Genomic DNA, 19,282 nt, shown 5'->3' with positions numbered 1-19,282 from the left:
ATGGTGCTAAGTTACACTGCAGAGAACTTCTCATTACTTCCCCCTAGTCTCTGGCTTTTGATCTCCAGTGCAGCTTCAATGATGCTAAAGCAGGAACTGTTTGGCAGCAGTGGAAATGCAGCTTTGAAGTGTAGTTTCACACTAAATTTGAGTTACTTGTCACTTCTGGATTTCTGAAAGGGGGTTAATGTGAAAGATGCCTTTGATTCCTGTTATACTGCTATCTGGACACACCTATTCATGTTCGTGTGAATGTGGTAGCACAGGAGATTCACAGATGTTGTGTTTCTCTGTGCCAACCAATACGTAATGGTAAAAGCCTTGGGAGCAACATTATTAGCCGTGACTTATAACTTGCTTTTCCAGTGTTAGTTAATTTTTGTCTTCATCCAAGACATAGCCCAAAGAAAATAAGGCTTAGGCATGTACTAATTTACATTCTTTGCTTTCAGAGGTTCCCAGCAGAGTTGAAAAGAAGCCAGTATGGGCTGGCAGGACATCCAGTAAGCGAGTGGCTGAAGAAATCAGTACAAATGGGTTATTTGACAATACCAACAATATGTACCACTAAGAAGTTTAAAGTACTTTCATCCTGGGTACCACACTGAGCCCAGTGAAAAATCACTTGTTGGTTTAATTGTTTTTTTTACTTGTTTTATATTTTTCAGTGGAAGTCTCAGCCTCTCTTACAAAGCCTGGGCCTAGTAATCGATCATTCGGCAAAGCTGAATTGTGTGGAATCCTCAGCTGTAACTTGAAAGCTTCTAGTTAGTCTTCCAGGACTGCTGGTGTGTTTGAGATCTACTTTTGGCTGTAGTGTCTGAGTGTAGTAATTGAGCTTAAGGATTTGGTCAAAAATGTTTTCAAGCTATGGGGTAGTCACTATCAACAAGCTAATGCTAAAATGGATGCTCTGCTAATATCAGTTTGGTTGCCACTGGTGCTAGAGTTTGGGGGAGCAGGGGAGGGGTGATAGGAAAAAGTCAAATTGCAGAGATTTGCAGGTGTTGGGCAAACATATGGAATGGAGGAAATCCACAGGAGGCCTTCATCCAAGTGTGTCTTCAGGATTAGAATATCTCACCTGCATTTTGCGAAGGAGCAGTGTATCCAGTGACTTCCTTCAGAGAGGCCGTCATGTGACAGTACTCAGTAGAATCCTGTACTAGGTCATGCGTGCCATTCAGGTTCATGTTCGATGTGCTCCTGATGTGCCCCTACCTACAAGCCTGATGATCATCTCTGTTGGACACAGCACGCATCCAATCTCTTGTTTTGCCAACTTGCCCAGCAAGAAGAAAGGCAGTGTGGTCAGTGGTCTGGGAGAGACTGTGAGCATGTATGAGGTAGCATGTTGTGGTGGTGCACCAGAAGATGGAGTTTGCCAAGAGAGGTGAGGGAACTGAGAGGACAATAGTGGCAGAGATGGAAGTCCAGTGGCATGAGGACCTCTGCGCTCTGACAGCCTGTGGAGACAAGAGCTTTGCTTTGTTGCTGTCATGGCCAGGTTATGCAGTTGGCAGCAGATGGGGAGAGCCTCTCTGGAGTGTACTGCAGGGTACCAAGAAGTGAGATCTCAGATGGAGAAAATCCTAAAGCATAGGATGTATGTACATTTGGAAAGGCAGGGGTTGATCAGGGAAAGTCATCTTGGTTTTGTGCTGGGGAAATCCTGTCTCACTCATTTGATTGAGTTTTTTGAGGAGGTAACCAAGAAGATTGATAAAGGCTGACCGGTAGACATTGTCTACATGGGCAATTAGTAAGGTGTTTGATAAGGTCCTATGTGGTAGACTGGTTCAGAAGGTTAAGGCACATGAAATCCAAGGCAAGCTGGCTAACTGGATCCAAAACTGGCTTGGTTATTGGAGGCTGAGGATAATGGTGGAAGGATGCTTTTCTGATTGGAAGTCTGTGACCACTGGTGTACCACAGAGATTGGTGCTGGGACCCTTGTTGTTTGTGATATATACGTTAATGATTTGGATGTGAATGCAGGAGGTATGATTAGTAAGTTTGCAGATGACCAGAATATTGGTGATGGTGTAGATAGCGAGGAATTTTGTCTCAGGCCACAGCAGGATATAGATCAATGGAAAGTTGGGTGGAGTGTTGACAGATGGAATTTAATCCAGCAGGCACAAAGTGATACATAGTTAAATAGGGGTAGGACATGTCTAGTAAATGGTAGGGTGCTAAGGAATGTTGATGAACAGAGGGACCTTAGGGTTCAAGTCCATAGTTGCCTTAATGTTGGTAACACAGGTAGATAAAGTGAAGAAGGCAGTTGGCACGCATCAGTTGGCTTGCCTTCATCGGTTGGAACGTAGAATGTAAAAGTTGGGAAATGAGGTTATAACTTTTATAAAACACTGGTTAGGCCGCACTTTGCATAGTACTGCACAGTATTGTGTGCAGTTCTGGTCGCCACACTATAGGAAAGATGTGGTTGCACACTGAAGAGAGTGCTGAGGAGATTCACCAGTATGTTACCTGGAGTGGAAGACTTGAGTTATGGGGAGAGATTGGATAGGCTAGGCTTGTTTTCCCTGGAGTGAAGGAGGGTGAGGAAAGATCTATTAGAGGTATATAAAATTACAAGAGGCAAAGACGGCAGATATCCAGAATCTTTTTTCTCATGGTAGGGGTATCAAAAACAAGAGTGCATAGGTTGAGATGAGAGGGAGGAGATTTAAATGGATGTGAGGGGAAAGTATTCTTATACAGAGAATAGTTGATATCTGGAACTTGCTGCCAGAGGAGGTGGTGGAATCAGATACAATCATTAAGTTTAAGAGGCAATTAAATAGGCAAGGCATAGAAGGATTACAGATCTAATGCAGACAAATAGGATTAGTGTAGATAGGCAAGAACGTTGTTGTTGAAGTGGTGGGCCGAAGGGCCCATTTGAATGACGTACAAATCTATGACTCATTGTGAGGATACTGATAGCTTTATCTTAAGATCTTAGATGTGAGTGTAGCAAGTATGATTAGTAAGCTTGTTGATATCTGGAAAATTGGTGATGGTGTGGATCGCGAGGAATGCTGTCTCAGTCCACAGCAGGGTATAGATCAATGAAAAGTTGGGTGGAATGTTGGGATGTGAAATTTAATTCCAACAAGTGCACGGTGATTCATTTTGGGAAGTCAAATAGGAGTTGGACATGTAGAGTAAATGGTACCGTGCTAAGGAATGTTGATGAACAGAGGGACCTGAGGGCCAAAGAGATGCATCTGTAATTTCTTTTTTCAGCACCACTGGGAGCCTAGACTGGAGTGGAACTGAGGATACAAGAGACAGCCCTTGCTTTTTAAGAGCTATCCATCTGTCATAATCGGCAGTGAATGAAACATGATGGTCTAGTGTAAAATGCCAACACATTTCCTGGATATGTGCTGTTGACCAGGAAGATTTTCTGATAGTCACTTAGCAGACTTGTGGTTTATGAAGAACTTGGAGTACATGGGTGGATCTGGAGCCCAACATGAATGTATGTACTATTCAGTACATTCACAATCTGGGCAGAACTGTGTATTACCTGCTTCTCTGTACTGAGGGAGGGAGTGACTCTTCCTTTCCTTGCATAGAAAATACCCGGAAGGTCCCATATATAGAATGTGAAATGTGTCAGATTATCAGATACCAATGACATCAATAGTCCAGAGGCTAAGAAGTTCAGAGTGACAGTGACTCTCACATACAGGCCGATCAGGTCAGGCAGGGTGCACAGCTGAAACCTTGTTTGCTGACTTAAAACGTCTGGACCTCCAGATGCACTTCTCCTCAAATAGTTGGAGTTAGAACATGGCTCTCAGAAGATTCTTTGGCGATAGGCATGACTAGCCCAAACGCTTCTAGCTCTCCTTCCTTGGGCTCTTTGGGTAAGTTGTCTCTGCTTTCAAAAATTCTACACAAGATTTGCCCCACACCAACAAGTGACCACACTACAAAAATACTAATTTGTTGTTAAGTGCTTGGGATGTCCTGATAGAAGCATAGAAGGTCCAAAGTAATGCAAGTCTATCTTTCTCTTTATATTGTCAGAATTTCATGATCATGTGGTCAAGAACAACAATTTCCACTTACGTAAGGTCTTTAATAGAACAAAATGTCCCATGGTGCTTCACAGGGACATTATTGACCCAAAAAAAGGTGCACAAATAAGTACTAGGGCATATAATTATAGGCTTGATTAAAGAGGTAGGTTTTAAGGAAAACAAAGAAAGAGAGTCCGGGAGATAGGGAGGTTTTAGTAGGGAATGCCAGACCTTAGTACCTTGCCAGCTGAAATCATGAGCAACTATGGTGGAGCAATTAAGTTCAAGGATGCTCAAAAGTCCAGAATTAGAGGAGCATAGATATTTTAGAGGATCACAGTGCTAGAGAAGTTTCCAGAGACCATGGAGTTTCAAGACAAGGATGAGAATCTTGAAATTGTCCCTTTGCTTAAGCAGTGGCAACTAAAGGCCAGAAAGCTGAACTGTGATGAATGAACCAGGGCTTGGTGCGAGTTAAGACATTGGTAGCAGTTCTGGATGACCTCAAGCTTACTGAGTAGGACCAGGAAGGCTAGGCAGGACAGCACTGCAGCAGTCAAGTCTGGAGCTATCAAAGGCACGGACCAGGAGCTACAGATGGGTTGAGGCAAGTACAGGGTCAGGCAGCGATGGAAATGGTTGGTCTTGTAGGTTGCATAGATAAAAGATCCACATGCAGGTTCAGATATCTTAATAGTCAAATTCCATTTCAGACTGTTGGCAAGGAAATGGATGGAGCCAGTGTTACAGAGTTGGGAGACAAAGATAATGACTTTATCTTTTGCAATACTTTAATTGAAAGAAATTACTGTTCATCCACTACTGAAAATTGGAGAAATAATCTGGTAATTTGGAGACAGTGGAGGGGGTCAACAGACTCAGTGGTGAGATGAGCCTGGGTGACATCCGTGTGGATGTGGGACCCGATGCTGTGTTTTTGTGAGATGTTACTAAGGCATAGCGCGTAGGTGAGAATCGGAGGGAAGTAAGAAGAGGGTTCTGGGGCTTAAGTAGGTTCTCCATCACCACCATCTTCTCAGTGGCAACTATGGACAGAGAACAAATGCTGACCATGCCCCTGACGCAATAAAGAATTTGGTCTTCAAACGGGGAGAGCAGAGTCTCTGGCGGGAGACGCAAGAGCCTGCAGATGCTGGAATTTGGAGCAAAATCTGGCGGGAGCTGGGAATTATTGGATTGAATCCTACAGAAATCCTCGTCTGGGCAAAAACGAGAGGCGCATCTGCGCCGAGTTGCCACCTCGGCGTCGCCCTCACGTCGCACGTGCCCAGCCGCGCCCCCGTGCGCGCGCCTCGGGTGGGTGCAGAAGGCGGCGCGCGCGGGGACCCGGCTGGCTCTCTAGCCGGCGCGCGGGCGTCCCCTCAGCGGACCTCGCACCCCCCCCCCCCACCCCACCCCACCCCACCCCACCCGGTCGGTGCACGGCAAGAGGCCATGACATGGTGTGGGGGCCCCCTCCTCCTCCCCCCTGCATCCGCAAATGACCGAAAGGTTTTTTTTCCGGAGGGGGCAGTGGAAGAACACTTGCAATGCAACCAGTTGTCAGGCGGTTAATGGTTAAATTGAGCGTCCTGGCTGCAGAGGACAATCCGAAGCGTCAAAAGCACCATCAGGCGCTGGAAGAAATCAGATCCGCGAATAATTTTATGCACGCTGGAATAATGCTGGCGACTTAATTTAGATGCTGGAGCCTTCCACTGTACTGACGTAAATGCTTCTCTCCTCAGGTCGGCTCGGCACTGCTCTGAAGTGAGAGGATCACCTGAGTGTTGGCGGGGGGCTCTCTCCCCGGAGCAGCGCGCCCAGCACTGGGGAGAGACAGACTTCCCCGCGGCCCACAGCGGGAAAGAGCGCTCACTCACCATTGTTTGGGGACATGGGCAGCAACACTCCTTCAGCCAAGTGAAAACAAAATCTGGTTTATTTGCTCGGGCTCTTTGTAACAAAAACAAAAAAAAATAAGCACCAGGGACTATTATGAAGCTCTGCACTTGTGGGGAGAGAACTTCCAAAAACAAAATCTGTGTGGAACAATGCTGAGTGCAACAGTTGCACTGAAGTGAAACCAGACCCGGAGAGAAGGGAGGCTGATCCGGATTCGACCCCTGTCAGCTCAGCCAAGTCGGGATGGTGACGGGGGTGTTGCCATGCCTGCTGCTCGCATTCCTCACCTGCAGCGTGGCCGTCTGCGGTGGCCAAGGCGAGTTCTGCCACGGTTGGATTGACGGCGCCGGGAAGTGGCACGACGGCTTCCAGTGCCCGGAGGATTACGACCGCGCCGACGCGGCCATCTGCTGCGGCTCTTGCTCCCTGCGTTACTGCTGCGCGGCCGCGGCGGCCAGGCTGGCCCAGGGGCGCTGCACCAACGACAGGGAGCGGCACGGCGCCAACCCGGCGGCACGTAAGTGGCACCTCCGGAGCCCGCGCCGCTCCTCCTCACCCGCGGCTTCATGTGTTGGTTAACCCCTGTGCAATTTAAAGGACGTTTGCAATATCGCGCCATCGGATACAATCAGATTAGGGACATTTTCGGGTGATAACAGCAACTGGGAAAAAAAACATGCCAGTTAGCCCGAGTCACCTATTGCCGGGCCATCTGCAGCCAAGGCATACACACACAACCTATCAGACCTGCACTGGGAAAATTGGCATTTTCTTCTTCACTGTATCAATTTGTTCTTTTCCACAACTACAGAAAAGTATCCAAAGATGCTTCTCTCTCCGAAGTACAGTTCGTTCCCTGATTTAGGATGCTCGTGTAGTAACACGCGAGCTGTTTTCTTAGAATTTCATTGCACATGGACGACAGTATTTTAGCACAATTAATTATCGATTCGTCTCCCCCCCCCACTTTCAACACTTAAACTTTTGCTCATGCTATTCGCCCTTTCAACCATTGCCAATAATTTACTTTTAGTTGCGTGTTGTTTACAAAATTTCTCTGAACATTATAGTTGTTAGCCATAACTCGCCAAGAGCATCGCCCTAAACAGACACCCGCCTGTACCAATGCAAATACAAACTGAATTTATTTATGGCTTGAAGAGAAAGTCTCTGTTGAAAGTGTTGGTTTTGGTAGGGGGAGGTTTCCGTAGGATCTCTTAAAAATATTTGATGGATTCACTCTTGGACTTTCCCCGGACTGCAACCCACAGTAACGGGCGAAGGTGGGCAGTTGACTCTAACTGGCAGTAGAAGAACCTGCAATTTGCCATTTAGTCTTTGGGAGATTGGAGGAGCGAGCTTTCTGCAGGCAAGACTTGTTTGGAGTATTGTTTTCAGAAAATTCTAAGGGCTTTCGAATACATTTTATTCTTTAGTTATTTATATGAATTGATTAGTTAATTAACATCTGCCGCCGGCCGTCATTTTCAGTCTGTAACTTAAAGAGAGGTAATAAAGTATTCGTTTTCAGACTGGCATTCAAGTTCAGCCGAATCACGCTAGACTTTGAAAAGGTTTGTGCAAGCCTTGGGGTGTCAATTTAAACAGATTTAATTTCTGCTGGATTGCGTTACAGCTGGAGATGGGAAATAGATAGTATCTCCTTAAGTGGTGTGCTAGCTTGAGATGTGAATTTTCAGTGAATCAGATGAGCATGAAATTGCATTAGCCTCATATATAAAGGGAGAGAAAGGTAAGCCAGGATAAACGAGTGTCTGTGTGACAGCTTCTGTATTGATAACCTCAGAGATCCAGTCTCGTCTTACATTCCTTCCTAGTATCAAATGCAACCACAATCCCCAGAACGTGACACTGATGGATCTCTTGGGATCGCCGGGACAGTTTCAAACTTTCTCAACTTTCTATTAGATGCACGGAGTTCCGCTCCGCCCAGCACACGATATCAGCCGAAATCTAATATCCGGCACGAAGGAATGGAATTAACAGAGGAATTCATTCTCTGCGGAAAGCTCGTGGGTCCTTGGTTCGGCAACAGGCTGCACGGCAGTTACAGTCAGAACCCGTCGTTCCTGTACTGCGCTTCAGCAGTGGAGTGAGAAAGTACTGTGCAGTATAATGGCATTTTAGTTCCAACAAACCTGTTGGTCATTGCTCAAGTAACGCCGCCTTTCGCGTTATTTGTAATTATCTGGCCGAATTTTTCAAAGAATTACTTCTACCCCCTCCCAGAGAGTGCGGCCAGATATTCGAATAAAGTGCAGACTTTGCGTTTTGCTGAAAAAGCATAACTATAAATTTGAACGTCGTTTACTGACAGATTAGACATTTTAATTCAAAACACCAATATGTTAAATGGATGCATTTAATGATGAAAATTTTGACTTGAAAGTATTACTGGCCAGGGAGTTGCTATCGGGGGTTATTTAGAATTTGTAAAGGACATTTTACCCCTATCAATCACTCAACATTGCGATTAGAACAGATTTTTTTCTCGTTTTGCTTCTTAGTTATATATTTTTTGAGAGTATCTCGGGAGTGTGCTAATGGGAGTGTGCATAAGAAATGTAGGGCGTTGTAAAAAATTATCTTGACATCTCCCAATGATCAATTCCTCTTGTTCAAAGAATGAGGGTAAACTAAACGTAGAGTTTCCATGAAATTGGATTCTGGGATGTCGGGGAACATCTAGTAGGAGTTGCTTGAAATGAAAAAAACAATTGCACAATAACTATTTTAAGAACATTTCTGCCAAATCAGTTGCGATTTTTGCGGGTTCTCGATTTTTCCGTCCCTGGTGCTGACAATTCTGCTCAAAATTCCAACCTCTTTTTAAAAAAGTTTGTATTTAAAGAATCGTAACTTCTACATTTAAGCATTTCGTAGTCTTATCCCGTCAGTAAAATCGATACAGTTCTAAAAAGACAGGGATAAAATTCTCGAGATTTATAATTCAACAAATACGACGTAAAATGGAAGATCGATTGTAAAAGACATTAATCGATACGTTCTTTAACAATTTCATACACAAAATGTAGATAAAGAACATATCTACATTTTAGAATTTAATTTATGGAAAGAACTTGATTGCGTTTTTTGGTTCTGGTGATTTTATTGAAATAACAGAAACAATGCAATTTCTATTTGTATTAATCTGCGAGAGCCAATTATACAGAATGAATTTTAGATTCCTTCACCGCTCAGTCACTGCTAAAAGTGATCCACGTGCCGCTGCCTGAAATATTTTGCAGGACAAATCTTTCTGTGCCCTGTAAGAAGACACTGTGTTCTGTCATTGACGAGTTCATCAGGTAGTGTCAGTTTACAACCCATCAGCCAGCCACCTTCTAACGGTTCAAGGGCAGGGATACGAGTTGTGCTCAGCGGTCTCCAAGTTTTGGTTAACACGAATATTTCTCCGCCTGCAAGCGAGCAGCGTGCGTTGCGGATACTGGGCAGATTGTGTCGGAACGAAAACGTGTACAAGAGAATAGTTTCGATTCCTCCCATTGTTCGGTTGCCCGTCGTAGGTTCTACGTATCACTGCCGAATAGTTATCTGCCACTTGCCTGATTTATATTGGGGATTAATGGGTTTCTGCTTTTGCTGTAATTCACCCTGCGACGCACAGTTTCACAGCAGAATAATAACAAGGCGGCAGGGAGCTTTCTCACCCCATTTTGTGATTTATCGTTGTAGAAGGAAATCGGGCAAGTTTCAAAAATATTGTTCATAAAGTATTGTTACTACCTCAATGCACTGTGTAATGAATTGACTTGTATGAACGGTACGCAAGACAAGTTTTGTTTACAGTACCTCGGTACAAGTGACAATAATAAACCAATTCCACTAACTTCTGCAAAAAAGGTTCAATAAAAAATATTGCCGAGAAATGCTCAACGCAGATTTCTGCACCAATCTATTTGCATTCATCAGACAATAAGAAAAGTAAATTCTGTTTTATTTAATAAGCGGATGGTTACAATGACGGAGCTCAGGATATTCGAGATGCGTTCATTGAGACTAAACCTGCGTTTCCTCCAGCAGTTTGTTTTATTTACCCCAGATTACAGCATCGGCAGTCTCTTGTGTCTTTAAAGATAACACTATTCAACTCCTGTTTAATTTCTCTATAACCGGGATTTGGGTATGCTATTTGCAGATTACATCTCTCAACCCCTGAACATGTTACTAATTCCATGTTATTCTCTGTTCTTCTGCAGAGCCCATCTATGTGCCGTTTCTCATTGTAGGCTCCATATTTATTGCTTTCATCATCCTGGGTTCGCTGGTGGCAGTTTACTGTTGTACCTGCCTCAGACCCAAACAACCAAATCCGCAGCCTATGCGATTCTCCATGCGGAATCACCAGACAGAGACTATTCCTATGATCCCAACCTTCACCAACCTGAGGACTCCCTCCAGACTGTCCAGCACTGCGACCAGTTCCAGCTCCACCGGAGGCTCCATTCACAGATTCTCCATCAGCAGGTCGGAGCCAGGGCACGGCTGCCTTGTCCCATCTCCTCCGCCTGCTTACAGCTCCCCCGGCTGCCTACAAGCCGGACAGGGCTTACACCTCAACCAGGGCCAGGGATTCTTGGTTCCCCAGCAGTACTTCGCCTACACCCTGCAGCCAGAGCCGTTCACAACGGGCAAAAGTTTCAACGACTTCACCCAGAACCGCTTGAAGCCTCAGAGCACATCTTCGCAGAACGCAGAACAAGTGATCTACAACGCGGGTTTATAAGAGAGGGCATTTTGGAAAGGGATCGTCCTTATCAACGGCGGCGGCGTGAAGCAACCCTCTCCCCCCTTTGGAAAGGGTTGTTTCGCAGTTGTGATGGTGGGTGCAATCTCCAGCCAGCCGGACAACCGGGAGCCTGGCGCCTAGCAAAAATACCCGAACAGCTGGGTGGAAGTTTATCTAACCACTCTCACTGCAGCTCCGGTCAAAGGGATATAAAGGCCAATACTAGTGGGCCTCGTCCGCTCCACCAGGTCTTTCAGGCGGTTTCTTGAAGGTGATGAATTGGTTCAGCTTTCTAAATTGTTCCTTTATCCTGTTATTTTTTTCACACATCACCGTGATTTTCTTTTCGCAGAACACTAAACTTTATCAAAGTCGTCAAGAATAATACATGGCATTAAAATCATCTTTGAACCAGAGATCCATCTCACTTTGGAGGTGTGGTCCAGGGAAAGACGGCCGTGTTTCCCTGCTGTGCAATGTATCTGCCAACGACGGCTGTAAACCGGCAGAATTACGACCATTAGAATATTCGAGTTATGAATCTCATCCCTGCAACTAAAACCAAACTTACAGACACACATAATAAAGTGAAAAGACGTCTTGAGATCTCCGGTAATACCAGAATCCTCTAGGAAAACTCCGTGGGATAATCGTCAGATCTTGAATATAATACCAACTAAAGGGTCATTACTTTTTTAATTTGACCGTATTCTTACAGTTTTTTGAATGCCTTATCTAAATATTGAAATTTTAAAATATTAATTTATAGAGGAATTGTGCAGCAGATTGTTCTCGATTCTGACCCATCCTCCACATATTTACAGGACAGCAAAATTACTAATTATTTTAGTAATCACTTCACCATTTTAATTAAATGACTAAACTAAATTTATAGTGGAAAAATTGCATAGGAATATTTTATAAAATGTCTATTCCAAAATCATGTTAACTTAAAGATCTGAAATTAAAATTGTTTTAATAAAACATTGTGAAAAATAGAATTGTTCAGTTAGGTGCTTGCTCTTTGATCTCTTACTTTACGCTTGACTTTGGGTAGAAGGTATTAAGTATTTCCTTAGAGAAATTCATACAGCTCTAAGGTACCTGCAGTTCAATAACAGTATCAAGTAGTACAAACCCTTTCCCACCAAATCATCAAGTATGAAGACCTAAATGACTGTCATGGACAGTTTGCTATTTTTCACTTCAAGGAATACCTTGTTTGAAACGACCTGTCCCCTCCCTCAATTCTAGTTGGGGTGAAAAGCCTGATTTTATTGGGTGCAACCAATGCCTCAAAACCTTTTCCCAGAGGATACATGACTACAGGCATCTTCCCAACCCTTCAAACCTTCAGAATGACACCAGATTTTTAATAAAGGAAGTTAACATAAAGTAACATCTTCATAATAGCCATCACCTTTAGGATGGTCCTTCACAAATATACAGATTAAAAGCATTAGTCTTTTCGATCAAATCTACCAATTATAAAGAACTTTAGCACAATTATTGCAATTGCATATGAAAAGCATATTTTATTTATAAAGGCAATTAAAACTACGTACAGTCATATGGAGTCACACCAAAATGAGCCACCATCAGATAATTGGAATTGCTATGGAATGGAAACAAAATACAGAGGAAATACATAGTAGTTTGGACAGTATCTGTAGAAAAGAACCAATTTTCCTCCCCACAGTTGCTGGCTGTTGTCTGTATTTATTTTTGTTTTTATTTCAAATTTCCAGCATAAAAATGCTTGGCTTATGTATTGCTGTGTAACATTAAATTAAGATTTCTTTATTAGTCACATTTACATCGAGAAACACAGTGAAATGCATCATTTTTGCGTAGCGTTCTGGGGGCAGCCTGTAAGTGGCGCCACGCTTCCAGCACCAACATAGCATGCCCACAACTTCCTAACCTGTACGTCTTTGGAATGTGGGAGGAAACCCACGCAGACACAGGGAGAACGTACAAACTCCTTACAGACAGCGGCTGAATTGAACCCGGGTCGCTGGCGCTGTAATAGCATTATGCTGACCACTACACTACTGTGCCTGCCTTTTTGCAATATAGTGCAAGTCTTAAGGACTATCTGTAGTTGAGGAAACTATTGTACAGAACATCGATCTTTAGCTCAAAGATCATTAGAAGAGAACCCTTTTCCACTGATTATACAGTAGAAATTCACATAGTCTTCATGCCTAAATTTAAGCTTTCAACATTTAGATTTACATTTTCAGGAGCCATATCACAACGATTTAGAAATATTGATGTTACATTGAGTTTAGAAATATTGTGTGTTGCTCCCTCAAACTCTGAGCCATTTATCAATTGAATGATCTGTTTAATTCAAGTTGCTGTATGCCACCCAATTTTGTGTGAACTCAACTTCAGATTGGCTCTGACTGAGGCTCCAAGTTCACAAAGAACTAGTTCAAACCAGGATTTATTGGAAATGGTATAGGTAAATTCTCTCTTTAGGTTCATAGGAATACTACTGGTTACAGGTGGAAATATCAAGGTATTATCCTATTTGATGATTGTATTATCAGTGGCAAGAAGAGGAACCTTAGTATTATCATTATTACTGCTGCCAATGCAAGTCAGTAAATTGCTACAAAAATGGGGAAATTGAAGATGGAGGAGTGATTCACAGGGTTGAATAGAACTGAAAAATTTTGCTTGATCCTTATGGATCACCTAATTTTTCAGTTTCCCCTTTCTCTACTCTCACTTTACCTCCTTCACGTGTCTTCTGATTCTAAGAACTTATCCTTTGCTGGCATAAAACAAGCAGCAATAATACCTAAACCACAGGGGAACTAACTGTTTAAGCAAATGCAGTTTTTCCACAGACAGCACACCAGGAGATCTGATTTCCAGGAAAGGCCCCACACATTTGCTAACCTTATTATGGGGGACAGGATTGAAGCCAGTTGTGGGAAAGATAGTTGGGATTTTAACGTGCATCACTTGCTAAAGGTTAATGATCACAACCATAGAGCAGGTTTCAGGAGAAATATTCACAGAACAATTAATTACTGAACAATAATACCCTTGCTCTTGTACAATACCTTGGTTTGACTTTTGTTAATTGTCCAATTTTGTTGATTTCACATGGTTGTTGGGGGGTGGGGGGGGGGTTTGCATTTGGACATTGAGACTTTGCTAAGGACAGCAGAACACGTTCAAAGGCAATTACCCAGGCAGGCTTAAAGAGTACATGTCTGAAATGTTTTGGAAACATTTACATTTGGGTAATTTAATGAAAATTATGAAAGAATGAACCAAATTGTGTTTATGTGGATCAATTATTTCAATTACACGGATGGGAAAGAACCAGCTTGAATGTCAGGTGGTTCTTTACTCAGAGAATTATGGTCCTATGGAATAACTATCCCTTCCAAATTCTGAACGGTTATGCTGCATCATTGAGATACTCACCATTTAATTACAGGGAGTTTATTTGCAGCCAATCTTTGTGCTTAGACCAAATATTTAATTACATAGAAATTAGCTTTGATCTCAAATAAGTTTTAACTGAAATTAGACATATCACAAATTATTAGAACAGCAGACCATGTGTTTCATGTATGCTATTACCACTTCACCTGGAATTATTTAGGTAATCCTATCTCCCTCTATCTTTTTATATTTTCCTTTCCAAATATAAAACCAATTTGCTATTAAGTCTTTGAGATTGTGATAAAGTTCTACCTTAGCTCTGCATAAAAATATTCTTTCAAATTTCCTACTAATTTTACTAGTAATAATTGTTAGACCAACTCTCTTTCCTATCAGCTAATTAGCTAGTGCAAACAACTTTTCAGTGTGCGCATCTTTAAAATTTAAGTATTTTGAAAATCTCTATTAAATTCTGTTTTATCCATGGAAATAAAGTTAATTGTTCAAACTTTTCCTTACTACTACGTTATGGCAATAAATGTCTCTCTTACAATGTCTAAAATTGCATATAACAAGTTTTGCAAAAATGCAACATTATCTTCTAAGATTAAGATCCAGGGATCCAGTTGGTCTTTTCATCGACTCCTACTCCTCCCCCCACTATCTATATTGCGACCATTGAAAATCTATGTGACTGCTTCCCACGTATCTGTTTCTCCACTCTCGGTGATCTTTACCTTGTAAGATACATTTCATTCTCAAAATGTCCTACTTCACATTTTCTTTTGCAATGGAGCTGTTCATGCTGTTGCATTTAATATGACTTTGTAAATCTTGCTTGACCAATCATTCTAATATAGCAGAACGTGCACTAAAACATGAACACATGAATGATCAAGGTTTGTAAATTTAGTTTTATTATGTGATCCATATGACAATCAAAAGACAGAACATTTAAGAGATGCAACTGCCACCATGCAATTCACAAGAGTCAAGGGTAAGTCAACAGAGAAAAAAGAACTTAAGATTTAGAACAAAATACAAAACACAGTGCATGTCCTTACTGTAAGTTAAAACTAAACCTGAGGAATACTATGAACATTGAATTTGAAGGTCATCATTCATGCAGTGCAAAACCAAACTACAGAAAAATAATCATTCTGGAAGTCTGGCAGAAAAATCCTAACCCAATGTTCAGAATATGTTTCTTCTTTACACAACATTCAAGGCAAATTCCAATGTTAAATTAAATTCATTTTAAATAATATACAAGACTTGCAACAAAGGGAAAGCAAACTGTTTACTTATTACTAATGAACATGCATTTAAAAAATATCACCTCGTCACATTAAACAAACTAGTCAAGGCAACATTTGAAATTTGATATTCATTTGAAAGTTGATATTTTGTAGTTATGCTCAATTCATTTAAAATGCACAAGAATAATTTACATCTGTTTTGATTGTGTGGTCTTAAGGCTATGTAAAGCAAAGTACAGGTTTTGTTTTCTACTAGACATAACCTTTGACAGAACAAAACAGATATTAAGTCGATGTGAAATCCAAATATATGAAATAACTTAGTTTTATTCCAAAACTGAATACACACAATAACTGGCGAAGGAACACACGATTACTTTACCAAATGAAATTTGCTGGATGGTGTAACCTTTCATTAATTTGCATCATTTGTTTCTAATCTTGCACAGTAGGAGTAGCAAGATCAGAACATTTGTCGTGCACTAAAAATATACATGTAATACTCAACCTCATGCAGCTGGACAACGATACAGACAAGAAAACCATACAGACTACACAACACACCTCTCAAAGAGGAGAAAGACAACAGCTATCATTGACTAAAACACCACAAAGCAATTACATACTTTGAAACCTCCAATTTTTAACATTCAAGGATTTTTATGACAAACACATGGCACATAGGATGAATAATGGAGATAACAGAAACTGGATTCTCAAATCATATTTTTAAATATTTCTTTCTGATACTTTTGTGTTCTACATTGATTTGCTCAGTTTAGAGACTAGAACATTGCAAAACATGCAGAATACTGCACTCGTATGTATGAGTTTGCTCCATTGTTCTTACCTTTATACCTCACTATTTGCTAAAATCCACTTCCATATTCAGTATTAAGAGTCAAATCTAGATGCTTTGTGGTGAACAGTCAATGATAAAACTGGATTACTAAAATGCCCTTTACGTTGTGTGTGTAGTTTATATCATAACTAATAATTTATTAAGGACGAATTTTGATTGGAATGCTAACAAAAGTTTTTGAAATATGGGTTGTATATTGCAGCTAATGCAGTTAAGTGCAAAGAAAGCAACATACTAATGTATGTGAATAAACTTGATAGGATGTTCTCCCAGGAGATCAAAACCTAAAATCCTACATGCAGGTCACGTTGGTTGTCAGGCCTACATAAAGTACGATAACTACATAATTATTGCTAATATAGGTAAACTCAATTCAACTTGCAGTAGGAAATAAACCAAATGACAGTCGGTTAGAAATAGTGTGACATGGAATTGTTTTCCATGATTCAATAATAATGCTGAAATGAATCCAACAAAAAAAATCTTGAAAATCAGCTTCAGAAATAAACTAGAATTGGCTACATATTCATTAAAAATGAATGAAATTAAAATTGTTGTAAAGTGACATGTCTAAATATGTAATTAAATAATCCAGGTAAATGTAAAATAGAACTTGCTGATCCTGTTAGAGATGGTGTTCAGTAACAAAATAATGTCAGCATTTTATCTAATCCTTTCTCTTTAATCACAAGATCTTATGTCCATGGCAAACTGCAAGACAGAGGAGGAAAAAAGGAAAAAAGTACATCAAGGTAGTAACTTTCTATTTCAATGGATATAAAATTGTGAATTATAGAAATTTTCTCCCCAGTCAGAATCATTTTAAAACAATAGCTATGTAAAAGTACTACATACCAAAAACACTCTCTCCTGCACTCTGTCTTACTTGGGATGCAAAGGTTGTTGTTTTGGAAATTAAAAACATTGGAAATGTTTGTTGAATATTAAATCCATTAGAAAGTCACTAATTTCACAAGCATATACAGTAGATGTAGCCAGGCACAGAATATACAACACTTTTTCACTCTGAAATTTAATTTGAATATTAGGCAAAGAGAAAAGCATATCCAAGGCCATAATTTGAGATAGACAAGTTCAGAAGCAAGTGCCAAAAAGGCAATAGTCAAAATTTTCAACGAGTCATTGCATGTGCAAATTACACTCATCAGAGTGAATAAGGAAAGTTACAAATAGGACTTGAAACTTGCTCCATTCCTATGACAGTACACTGAAGAATAGGGCTGACAGCAAATTCTAACATTTGATGTGATTACATGTTGGTGACCAAAGCTCAACTTTACTTTTGGCAAATAATGGCAATTAGAAGAGTAGCACCAGTACCATGTTTAACACTGTATTTCAATAAACTCTGTTTTAGCATTTGAATAGTTTCTTAGTAATTCTGCATTTTATTCAGTGCCTTGACCATTTAAAGAATCACCTGGGTTGCTTTTATAGATTTATTTGGCACATGAGTATGTCACTTTTAATTTTGCAGTAAGTATTTTCCTCAATCATTCTATATGAAGAACCTATAAGGCAGTCACAAAAAATAATGCCTCAAAATATCTGTTTGAGTAATGGCAACAAGTATTAAATATCCAAAAAAAAAGTGGTAAATCTATATAAAGGTTTAATCAGTGCTCATTCAATTTTAAGTGGAACAGTAAAATTTAAGAATTAGTACTGTATTGTAATAAAGACATTAATTAAATTGTCTCATAACAATCAGAATTTAAATTAAGAAATAATAAATTATATATAATAGTACTTATTTTAAAATAATGTCAAAAGTCAGCCCATTAAGTGTAAAGTGACAAATTTCAAGTCCAGCCAATCCAGTTGTTAACGTGTGTTGTGTTGGCATTCTAACAGTGAATTTATACTAAGATGGATTTCCACAGTGTTCGTGTCTATCGAGTACATAACAAAACTGATTAGCACTTCTCCCCTTCATCAAACACAAAATCCAACCTCTTCATGCAAGATTTTTACAGCATGATTTTTCAAAGTTGGGTATCTCAAAGTCTGAAGTCCCATTCTTAGTCGAAAGTACTTGTTTGGAATTCAGGTTCCTGTATTAGGTGTTTACCAGTCATCCTGTCTTTGTTTGGTGGTATCATAGGCCCTGACCACTTCCGATTGTGACACAATGCCGTTCTCATCTTGGGAAAAGGCATAACCATCTATAAAAATAAAGTGGCACATAATGCATAGGAATTTATTAAAGTGGAAAAGGATGGACTAATGATGTATCTTATGGGCATTGTCACTGTATTATCAATAATTAAAAAATCCATTTCACAGCAGGCAATACAGAAGCAGATGGCATTTAGTCAAAGACAGATTAGAGTTTAGAGTGGTTAATTCTATTTACTTTCCTGAAGGTTAGCAGACATGAAAATTAAAAGACAAGATGAACTATCATTTCATTTAAAAGTTTGTCTGTTTTAATTTACAAAGAGTTCTTTTTATTAATAAAATCTCATTAACATGAAAACAACATCTGGAAGTGACTAGGAACAGCTGCTTTTTTAGCCTTCATAATCATGATACATCATTTTTTTTTAAAGGTAAAATGCAACCAGGTAAAATGTGATTAAAAAATTGCAGGGTACTGGAAGTACAAAGCAGGGAACTCCTAAATACGCAATAACCATGATGCTTACACCTTAGTATAAAATAGATTCATTTCTCAATGGTGATGGTCTCCCTTGCCAGTATTTGTAATGAATCTCATCAAGTTTTCAGTTAAACTGCAGGGCAATGAACACACACACACACACACACACACACACACACACACACACACACACACACACACACACACACACACACAATGTTGCTCCATTCCTCTCCTTGCATCTACTCAGGTCAGAAATGAGAGGAATCTGTAATGCTGCATATCTACTTGTAACACATTGATGATGACTGTGAAATAAAAGTGGGGAGGAAACAGGAGCTAAACAGAACCACAGAGTTAACTTAAAGCATTTCAGTTTAATTCCTAACCGTGTGCTGGAGATACAAAACG

The 19,282-nt window shown here is 40.5% G+C and overlaps 2 protein-coding genes across 7 annotated transcripts in view; one reads left to right on the top strand and one right to left on the bottom strand.

Annotated features, from left to right (window-relative positions):
• The first annotated feature begins 6,076 nt into the window (after positions 1-6,076).
• Positions 6,077-11,276, top strand: shisa3 (shisa family member 3). Its single transcript, XM_052010027.1, has 2 exons — positions 6,077-6,462; positions 10,187-11,276. Exons 1-2 carry the CDS (start codon positions 6,189-6,191, stop codon positions 10,711-10,713), a joined length of 801 nt encoding a protein of 266 aa, XP_051865987.1. The 5' UTR covers positions 6,077-6,188; the 3' UTR covers positions 10,714-11,276.
• A 3,750-nt stretch (positions 11,277-15,026) lies between these two features.
• atp8a1 (ATPase phospholipid transporting 8A1) overlaps positions 15,027-19,282 on the bottom strand; it is a 276,718-nt gene continuing 272,462 nt past the window's right edge. For all 6 annotated transcript variants that reach the window (XM_052045257.1, XM_052045250.1, XM_052045267.1 and 3 more), the window contains one exon: positions 15,027-18,434. In XM_052045257.1, coding sequence (XP_051901217.1) covers positions 18,337-18,434 — 98 coding nt within the window. In that variant the 3' untranslated portion in view covers positions 15,027-18,336. The remainder of the gene's footprint in view (positions 18,435-19,282) is intronic.

The sequence above is a fragment of the Pristis pectinata genome, chromosome 2, assembly GCF_009764475.1.
Source record: "Pristis pectinata isolate sPriPec2 chromosome 2, sPriPec2.1.pri, whole genome shotgun sequence".
NCBI classification, from domain to species: Eukaryota; Metazoa; Chordata; class Chondrichthyes; order Rhinopristiformes; family Pristidae; genus Pristis; species Pristis pectinata.
Note: the sequence above shows the minus strand (reverse complement) of the source record. Positions and strands in the feature narration are given on the sequence as shown.

Bases quoted from the DNA above. Each gene is read 5' to 3' on its own strand.
- shisa3 (XM_052010027.1), top strand. From the start codon at position 6,189: ATGGTGACGGGGGTGTTGCCATGCCTGCTGCTCGCATTCCTCACCTGC. The intron at 6,463-10,186 runs GTAAGTGGCACC...GTTCTTCTGCAG, and splicing joins CGGCGCCAACCCGGCGGCAC to AGCCCATCTATGTGCCGTTT.